At 31.7% G+C, this 9,939-nt stretch overlaps 4 protein-coding genes across 5 annotated transcripts; 2 read left to right on the forward strand and 2 right to left on the reverse strand.

Moving 5' to 3' along the window:
* Positions 1–21: 21 nt before the first annotated feature.
* On the reverse strand, positions 22–1,956 carry LOC126920861 (uncharacterized). Its single transcript, XM_050731728.1, has 5 exons — positions 1,703–1,956; positions 1,061–1,462; positions 762–966; positions 468–683; positions 22–391 (listed from the first exon to the last, which is right to left on the reverse strand). The coding sequence occupies exons 1-5, from the start codon at positions 1,770–1,772 to the stop codon at positions 142–144; spliced, it is 1,143 nt and encodes a 380-aa protein (XP_050587685.1). The 5' UTR covers positions 1,773–1,956; the 3' UTR covers positions 22–141.
* A 222-nt stretch (positions 1,957–2,178) lies between these two features.
* LOC126920873 (protein SGT1 homolog) lies at positions 2,179–3,621 on the forward strand. The gene is made up of 5 exons (XM_050731752.1): positions 2,179–2,346; positions 2,410–2,520; positions 2,667–2,868; positions 2,948–3,147; positions 3,225–3,621. The coding sequence occupies exons 1-5, from the start codon at positions 2,305–2,307 to the stop codon at positions 3,330–3,332; spliced, it is 663 nt and encodes a 220-aa protein (XP_050587709.1). The 5' UTR covers positions 2,179–2,304; the 3' UTR covers positions 3,333–3,621.
* LOC126920865 (mitochondrial potassium channel-like) lies at positions 3,225–5,175 on the reverse strand. 2 transcript variants are annotated; one of them, XM_050731731.1, is made up of 3 exons: positions 5,026–5,175; positions 4,625–4,954; positions 3,225–4,535 (listed from the first exon to the last, which is right to left on the reverse strand). In XM_050731731.1, the coding sequence occupies exons 2-3, from the start codon at positions 4,814–4,816 to the stop codon at positions 3,768–3,770; spliced, it is 960 nt and encodes a 319-aa protein (XP_050587688.1). In that variant the 5' UTR covers positions 4,817–4,954; positions 5,026–5,175; the 3' UTR covers positions 3,225–3,767. The 2 variants fall into 2 exon arrangements, with proteins under 2 accessions (XP_050587688.1, XP_050587689.1); XM_050731732.1 differs by having other exon boundaries at positions 4,625–4,923; positions 5,026–5,173.
* Positions 5,176–5,466: 291 nt separating this feature from the next.
* Positions 5,467–9,368, forward strand: LOC126920836 (S1 RNA-binding domain-containing protein 1). The gene is made up of 2 exons (XM_050731644.1): positions 5,467–7,336; positions 7,421–9,368. Exons 1-2 carry the CDS (start codon positions 5,483–5,485, stop codon positions 8,192–8,194), a joined length of 2,628 nt encoding a protein of 875 aa, XP_050587601.1. The 5' UTR covers positions 5,467–5,482; the 3' UTR covers positions 8,195–9,368.
* Positions 9,369–9,939: the final 571 nt, after the last annotated feature.

A 9,939-nucleotide genomic window follows, 5' to 3' on the forward strand; every position in this document is an offset into this window, starting at 1 on the left:
AAATAGTAAGAATGATCGAACTGTAATAAACGAATGTTTATTCAATTAAATATAAATTTGGTTTCGATTTATACAAAGTTAACAAATATTAAATGTAATTTGTTTATAAAACAGGCACAAAAAATTTGTACCCATGTATAACTATTTCCTTCTTCCCTTTTTTACAACAGATGCTGTTGCTGGCAATGGAACTTTTAGAGTAATAAGTTTCTTGTTCTCTTTGCTAGGTAAAGCACCAACAATTCTAGCAAGGTCTGTCATTTTTTTTAGACCCATACGATGACTGAATATGGTTGCAAATAATTCCAAATCTAATGTAAAGTTGTTAATTATCAGTGCTAAGATCATACAGTGTATTACTCCCTTATCTTTTACACTGGTTGGCCTCATTCTATAAAATATTAAAAATTAATTATTGAATTATTAAACATTTTTATTATGTGGTTATTATATGTCTGTGCACATACCTCCCATGTTTACTCTGAACACTGTAAGTGTCTATTATATGCGAATTAATTTCTTGAGAAGCTGAACAAACTTCAATACCACGTTTTTTAGCATCCTTGATTGGCATATTTAACCAGGCTGCAACTGATTGAACATAAATCAACAGCGCAGCCTTTTTAAGACTATCTGGATCAGATTTCACATGATATAATGTCCGAGTGAAAAATTTTGAGTTTCTGAAAAAGCAATAAATGCATATATTAGTATACAATAAAATAATAAAGAAAGATAGTAATTTTTCGAAATAAACATACTCTTGTTTATTATTAGAATCGCCATTTAAAATTTCTGTAACACTATTGTACAAAGATTCCAATTTACTTTTTGGTACAATATCAAAAATATTATATACATCATTTACATTAGTTGCATCTCTATTACACTCTGGTAAAATGGTATTTGTAATATACTCATTATCTGGCAATTGTATTGACAAGTCCATTCTGTCAATTTCAACATCTGTAATGAGAATAAATTTTAATTTCCTATTCTTAGGAAAATTGGTACAAGATTATGCGTATATCATAAAACATTTGCAAAGACAATTCCTTACTAGATACAGTTTGTTCAAGCTGTTCTTTAACAGATTCTACATTCACTTTTAATCTTTCGTATTGCTCTGTCCTCCTTTTCACTTTCTTTGAACCAAACTGTTTGTTCAACTTAGCGATCTTATCATCTTCAACTCCTTTATTATCTTCCACTGCAGGTTTTTCTAAAACTGGAGTCACTTGCCAACGTTCAACCTGAACCAACCTTACCTTCCCTGTCCTTCTGTTATGAAGAACAAGCATACTGCGCATCAAATCTTGGCTCGTGTCTGGTTTATAACCTCTATAAACAATCTGTCCATTTGACATAGCCAGCATCGTCTTCTTCCTGTTTTGATCATAAAATAATCCACACGACATTTTTTTGGCTTCCTCATCCTTGAGCTCCCCATTTTGAAAATTAACTATAAAACAATTATATATGTTTTTTCTCAAAATGAGTACATGTAATATATGAATTATAAATTGACAAATCGAACAAGTTATTTATCACTTGTAATTTAGAATTAAATCAATGAAAACAAATGGCAATTACGATTATAAGAGTAGTATAATTTCACAATTCGATTATTTTTCGAAAAATAATTTACACACAAGTTATTTCAAATATTAAAATACTTCTTAATGAATAAAAGTGCAATTACCAATGATTGGTTGAACTTTGGATGGTTCTATAATTACATCATCGATAATTGCCTTGAACGGTTCTTTCATTTTTATCAATCACTGTTTAACTTTGATTTTTATTTATGATTTTTAACCTCTCATTTGTCTACATCAAATTTTGTAAAACTAATGAAAACATAGAAGCGCCCCCGGAAGTTGGCTTCTTTTCATTTATCTCACAGGAAGTCCAACCATTTTGACTTAATTTCTAAGAGATCCATGGATCCAAATAAACTTATTTTAGAACACAACCATATCAGTCAAATTACAGAATTACTTTACCGAAATTCTATTTCTTTACTTTTATTCTCAAAAATATGAATTTGCATAAAAATCTACAGTCTATTTATTACTATATATATAAAATCTAAAACAGATACAACAAAATCTTTTTTCAATTTTTCTAAACCGATAAGATGGTACACCTTATAGTATGCTCTCTTTTATGATTATCATCTCTTTTGTATTATGTTCCTTGTCTATACTATTCATATGAACTTTCGAGAAGTACGATATATGTGAATGTTGTGTTAAATTTCTTAATGGTCTGTCTTTGATATTTTAGAGAAGAATTGACCTAATGGGTAACGAAGAAACTCCAACAGCAGTGAATAATGATAAAGTAAGAAATGTGGTTAGTACATCAATACTGTACACGAAACATAAAAATTTTTAACGTCTACAGATGCCAGTTCCAAAAATAAGGCACGATTGGTATCAAACAGAAAGTCATGTTATAGTTCCGATTCTTGCGAAAAATGCACAAAATGTCAAAGTTGTTTACGAGAAGAATACGGTAAATATTTCATTTGTGAAAGTGTAAGATATATATAATGTTTTTTCAACTAGTACATTTTGTATTTTTGTCGGTCATATTTACGTGAAAGTAGTTATTGTTTGGTTGAATATCAGTTGTATATTTTATTCTTTGTTTGGTTTTAGTTGAGTGTGTCTGCCCAGTTACCATCAGGCAATGAATATAGCTTGGAGTTAGATTTAGCTCATGCAATAATACCAGATCAATGTACATACAAAGTTGATCCATCTAAAATAGAAATTAAATTGAAAAAACACGATGGAATTACATGGTCTACTTTGGAAGGAAATCCTGTTGCACAAAATACAGTACAACCCATACCTCAAGGTAAACCAAAGATCCAAATATTATGTATAAACAGAACCTGCTTTGAATTGTCACATTAAAATGATTTAAATTTTTTAAGAAATTTTACAAGCTGAAACTCAACCACCAGAGAATCCTGGAACTACCAAAAAGACACGGGATTGGAATAAATTAGAGAAAGAGATTGAAAAACAAGAAGCAGAAGAAAAGCCTATAGGAGAAGCTGCTCTCTGTGCTTTATTCCAACAGATATATGGTAGTGGATCTGATGAAGTTAGACGTGCAATGAATAAATCTTTTGTGAGTATTTCTTTTCAAAAAGCGCTTGACAAATATGTTGTATTGATTTTAACACTGTAATATTTCTACATATATAGCAAGAGTCTGGTGGTACAGTGTTAAGCACAAATTGGTCAGAAGTGAGCAAAGGAAAAGTTGAAGTAAAGCTACCAGATGGTATGGAATGGAAATCCTGGAATACATAAAATAATTCAGATAATTAAAATTTAAATTGCTTAATATTTAACACCTAACAATTTCACTTTATTTTTAATAAAATCATTTATTGCAGATAAAAATTAAACGATTGTCCATATAAAAATATCACATTGTATTTGCCCAGTTTATCATATTTATTTATCAATTTATTTATAAAATATATATGTGTATTTTTCTGAGAAAATTATAGCCTCAGTTTCTTATACAAAAAGCAAAGCAACTAAATAACATGAGAATAAAATACTACAAAACATAAAATATATCCAATTAAATGCATATATTAATGTATTTTTTATTTCACTATATAATTAAATATATACATGTATTATATATTTATTTATAAAACATTGATAAACGAATAAATCTCTGTTACTAAATAATTATTTCAAATAAATTCATTACTATGAATTGAAAGGTAACCTTTAACCAATTACCGATCTCAGTATATATATGCCAACAATACATACTCCAAATACAACACAAGCTCTTTGCAGTTCTGTAATATTACTATTATCTAATTCTTCATTAACCATGACTACTTTTGGTTCGCTATTCTTTTCTATTGTTTTACGAATTGTATTTAAACTACTTTCTAATGATAGAAAACTATTTCTGAGCACATTTTCATTCTTTTCTTGTGCTTCAGATAAAATATTTTGAATATTTGCTACCCTTATATTGTTATATATTATTGAAGCTACCAATGATACGACTGCTAATAGAGCAGATGCAACAATAGATAAGTATTTATGCTTTTGAGCATTCATTGTTTGACTATCATGATATTCTTTAATAGCAGTTGCTAATAATGTGAAATGTTCTTTTTCCTCTTTCTCTAACAAATTAAGCTCTGTTATAATCTTTGCTTGATCTTGAAGATTTTTGTTTTCCACTATTGTCAATTGTACGTACTTTGGATCATCCCTCTTAATTTGAATAAGTTCCGAATATACTTCCTTTAATTTCTCATTTATTAACATTGCTTCACGATTCAATTGTCTTCTTTCATCTTGACATTTGAACAACTTGTCTTGCGCAAAGATCACTTGTTGTTTGGCTATTTCAACCTTGTCCAAACCTGTTATTTGTTGATACCATTGCCACCATTTTATAACTTTCTTTGGTAACGGACTTGGTGCTAATTGTGATCCATTTACATTTTGAATTATTGTTAAATCATTATTGATTTGCTGGAGTGAATAAATTTAAATGATTTATATTTAAACATACATACATTATAATTTTTTATACTTATTAATGAATAAATAAAATGTAATACCTTTGCAAGAACATCATACTTTGCAGCAACTGCACTTTGTATATTGTTTAACTTTTCTTGTGCCTTTCCAGTGACGCTACTAATTCTTGTAGTTGCATTAAACAGTTGATGTTTATTTATTTCGTTGTTTAATACTTTCATCAACGATCGAAATTTTTCTGCCATGATATATTGTTTATATATTTGAATCATATAAAAATTTACAATATCAAAATACGTAGCTGTATTCCGGTATTATTACACATTATTATGTTTATTTTAATTCCTATGTTTTTAATATTACAGAAACGTAAATCATCCTTTGAAACAAATCATTATTAAGTAAAGTGCCTTAGAAAAGAAATAATTATCAAATTTTTATAAATATGAAGGTTTTAGCTAAGTATGTATAGCAAAATCACCTGAAATATATGAAGAAATCTTATACTAAATCTGCATGAAATATAATAATTGAAAAATTACAAAAGTTATTCATTATAATTTCATAATGTCATCTGTAATTTTTGTATAATCTCGAAAAATATTGAGAATTTTCCGATTACACGAACTCGTCAAGCGCCTTAACTTAAGGCACATTTTCAAAGGTTAGTTGGAAGATGTACTTGAACTTGTTCGGAAAATTCTATTGATTATTATGATTGATTATTAAGTAGAGTGCAGCGATTTACTAGTTTTTTATGACAATCTTATTAATAGTTAAGTAAGAAATTAAAAGAAGTTATGTGACATATATATGCATAAATGTTTTGTACATTTAATAATTAACCTAGAATTTTTTAATTTACCAAATGTTATGAAAGGATTTTCCATTTTCTTAAATAGTTTAGATATTGTTATTTACTTGTAAAAAACGTCACAATGAAAAGGAGCATACGACAAGTGTCTCGAAAAAGGAAAATAATTATTTCTTCAAGTGATTCTGAGGATGAATCTGCAGATGTTTCCAATGATGAAAATTATGTTCCCACGAAAGCACTTCAGAAAAAGAGGAAGACAATTACAAATAGTACCAAGAGAACTGTTTCATTAAGTGAAAATAATAAACAAATAACAACAAAACTTGGAAGAAAAAAAATAAAAACAGAACTTATAGATAACACAAATGAATCAGTAGATTTGAATAAAAAGACACAAAATAAAAATGCAAAGATGAAAAAAGAAGAAATACAAAATTCTGATGCAGGAAATATTAAACAAATATTAAAAGATATATCTTTAAAATCTACAGAATTGAAAGAATGGACTGTTGAAGATTATGTTAGCAAAGTGAACAGTATTGAAAAACATATAGCAGAAAATGTTATAAAGCTTTTTGATAATGAAAATACAATCCCATTTATTGCAAGATATAGGAGGGATATGACTGGTGGCATGGAGCCAGATAAGCTAAGAGCAATGAAACAAAGTTTCGATCATGCTAAAGTTATCAAACAACGTGCTAATACTATATTGAAGTCTATTGATAAATTAGGACAGTGGTCTCCTGCTATACATTCTGCTGTTGTATCTGCCAAATCTTTAGACGACTTAGAACATATATATTCTTTCTTTAAGCCAACATCTAAGCGAACTTTAGCAGAAAGAGCAAAAGAGCTAGGTTTGGGATCTGTAAGTGATTTTGTGTTACAGGGTCAAACACTACCTCCATTATCTTCTTTTATCGATTCTACTAAAGATGGATTAAAAACTGAGCAACAGATTATAGATGGAATTGTACATATTATAGCAGATATTATAAATAAGAATAAAACTATATTTGATAAAGTCAAAGAGCTTCAAAGCAAATCTGCGATAACAATTCAGGTTACAGAATGTAAAACCAATAGTAAATCTGCAGATAGTAAAGAAAAGGATGTTCATAGAAAGTATGAAACATATTATGATTTTAATGCAAATACAAATTACATTAAACCTCATCAGATATTGGCTATTAATCGTGGGGAAGCACAAAAGTTTCTTAATGTAAAAATGACCATTCCTGACTTTTTCGAAAAGGAATTTAAAGCACACTGTTATAAACAATATAATGCAGCTATCACAGCATCTATATTACATTCCAAATTATTAAACGACAGCATTAACTATGCTTATACAAAGCTGATAAAACCCTTAGTAGTACGTAGAGTGAGAAGCGAAATGAAACAAAAAGCAGAGACAGCATCTATAGAAGTTTTCGTAACTAATGTTAAACAGTTGCTTCTTACTCCACCTGTACGAGGAAAGACCATACTTGCTATAGATCCAGGATTTTCGCACGGTTGTAAATTAGCGGTAATCTCTGAGCAGGGTGATGTACTTAAAACAGGTGTAATTTATCCACACACAAAGGAAAAAGAATCTTATAATAAATCAGCCGATGTTTTGGTAGCTTTAGTGACGAAATATAAGGCTACAGTTTTAGCATTGGGCAACGCTACAGCTTGCAGAGAAACTGAAATGTTTCTAAACAAGTTAATTAAGTCCAATGTATTCGGATCGATCGAGGTTTCGTATACGATAGTTAACGAAGCCGGAGCATCGATTTACAGCTGTAGTCCCGAAGCAAAATCCGAGTTCCCGGACCTCGACACGAATTTAATTTCTGCTATTTCTATAGCGAGACGTCTACAAGATCCACTCGCTGAATTAGTAAAAGTAGAACCTAAACATTTAGGTGTGGGAATGTATCAGCATGATCTACCAGAGAAGCAATTGTTAGTGGCATTAAATGAGGTAAATATAAAATTCAATAGCTTTAAGATTCAAGATAAAGTAATTAATTGACAAATTCGATAATAACTATAAAAATGATTACAGGTTGTTTCAGAGGTTGTGAGCTTTGTGGGTGTGGATGTGAACACTGCATCTCAGTGTCTTTTAAGAAGAGTTGCAGGTTTGAATGCATCCAGGGCAAATAACATTATAGAATGGAGATCCGAATTTGGACCGTTTAAAAATAGGCAACAATTACTGGATGTGAAAGGAATTGGGAACAAGGTGTTCGAACAATGTGCTGGTTTCATTAGGATATTGCCAGAGACTTCGATGAATGATAATTCTGAGAAACGCAAGCCTTCTAAGAAGTCTAAGCAGACATATAACTTATTAGATCAATCTTGGATCCATCCTGAATCGTACAAAATAGCCGAACGTTTCTTGAAATATTGTAATTGTAACATGGAGAATTTCGGAACTACGGAGTTCATCGAAAAAGTAAAATCGTGTGCTGACGAAGGGTTTGCCGGTTTGGCTCAGAAGCTTGATACTAACGAGACGACTATGGAGGTGATAGTCAAAGGCTTATCTATGAAGAAGGACGAGGATATACGATTAAAGACTCTTACTCCTCTTTTTCGAAAGAGTTTGCTCAGTATTAATGATTTGAGCGCGGGCATATTAGTAACGGGTGCGATACGAAACATTACACACTTTGGAGCGTTTGTGGATATAGGAGCGGGTAAAAATGGGCTTATACCAACGAAATGGTTAAAGAATTCGGTAGTTTCGATAGGTCAGCGTGTAGAGGTGAAAGTACTTTCAGTAGATCTTGACCGCGAAAGAATTAGCTTAGAATTAATTAACGTATTATAATATTTAATTTATTATAAATATAAGAATAAATTCTAATTTTCTACGCAAGTCTTTATTTTTCTCAAATAATAAAACGTGTCACGCAATGATCTTTTGTTGGACTAGGCACAGAGAACAAAATATATCCGGTGTACATCTGTAATGCACCCTTTTTTCTCTCATAAAGTAAAAACTGCTGAGAACTCTATGAATAAACATAAACGCGGAATACACGTGGAATAGCATTTGCATATTTCACGCTCCACTTATTCCGGGTTAATGACGGATAATAAATTGTCCCTTAATTTTGGTAGATAGAACAGTCTGTGCTTTTATACAATACTTAATTTACCACTATGCTTTAAACTGATATTTTATTTATAATACTCTAAATAGATAATGCGATTGATTGTAACGACCCAAGCAACCTTAAGTGCGGCAATACCTTACGAAATATGTAGCTGGAATCGAGCTACAAATTTCGAATACAGAGAAGAAACAGAATCTATTCCGTGAGTTGAGAAGTGGCGGAGACGAATTCTGAACACGTCCCGAGGCGTCTCTCCCTAAGGAAGGCAGTTCGAGGTTGCGCGATGGTCAGATGTTACTCTGCATCGGATGCTGCAGCGAAAAGTCACAGACGCGCTCTCAGATGTGCAATCCTTTGATGTCGATTGGTTAAATTATTTTCGTTTCATTTTACGTCTATCTTTTCACTTGAGAAGATAGAAATCGATCATGAAGTTACGAAAGATCACAAAATTATCCACAGGATTCTTTGTTATCTCATTTTATAATTTCATATTTATTTATCAATTCTACCACGTTTAATCGATCGTACGATTAATTCTTCACGCTGCCCGTAGACGTAGTTAAAACACAACGCGAACATTCGCGCATACAACTTAACAAGACTCGATTTTATATTGTCTCGTGGCACATTCCTTACGTACCAGACGCAACACGCTAACACGATCATCCCCTTCGTTCGTCCCATTCCATCCTCTCCATTTCACTCTTCTCACTCTTCGTATGCATGTTGCGTACCATCCATATACACGTTACTACTCGGCTACGTATAATTTTCAGGTAATAACACCGCTCCAGACAAGTACAAGAGGATTTGAAACGAACGAAACCTAAAAATCTCTGATCCTGTCACACACACACACAAAAAAAAAAGAAGAAATGAAAATGCGCGTTAAATTAAAAGTAACTGCCATTGTCTAAATCATTGTAAAAATTCCAGCGAGTTTCTAACGGGTATCGTTACCGTGGATAAATGCAAATATTATCCACGATTTTTGCAAGAATCTAGCCGCGTTAGTTCCAATTAAAACTAATCCCCTTATTCTTTTTCCAGGCGACGCGGGCTCTGTTCTTTTCTGCTGCTCCTCGTTTCTCCGCGTCTCCCTTCCCCTTCTTTCTTTCTCGTAGACGATTTTTCGCCTGGAACATCCTGGGGCTCGTGTATCCAGTCAGCGATGGAATCCGAAACACTTGGAATATCGTTTAGACGCGACGAAAAATTCGAATCACTACGAACATTATTGCAACCCTTGAAAGTTCCGATAAGTGGCGCGAGTCTTGATAAGCTCGAAAGTCTTGAAAGTTTCGACAGATTTTGATAGCTTGGAAAGCCTTCAATATTTTAACAGACATTTTTAATTTACGCGTTTTCGTTCAAGCGGTGCATCGAGCATAAAGCGTTAATGAAAGCCCATAGCGTTCGATTTATCACGAACGCGTTTATATTCCTCGATATT

Source organism: Bombus affinis, chromosome 10 (assembly GCF_024516045.1).
Source record: "Bombus affinis isolate iyBomAffi1 chromosome 10, iyBomAffi1.2, whole genome shotgun sequence".
In the NCBI taxonomy this organism is placed as follows: domain Eukaryota; kingdom Metazoa; phylum Arthropoda; class Insecta; order Hymenoptera; family Apidae; genus Bombus; species Bombus affinis.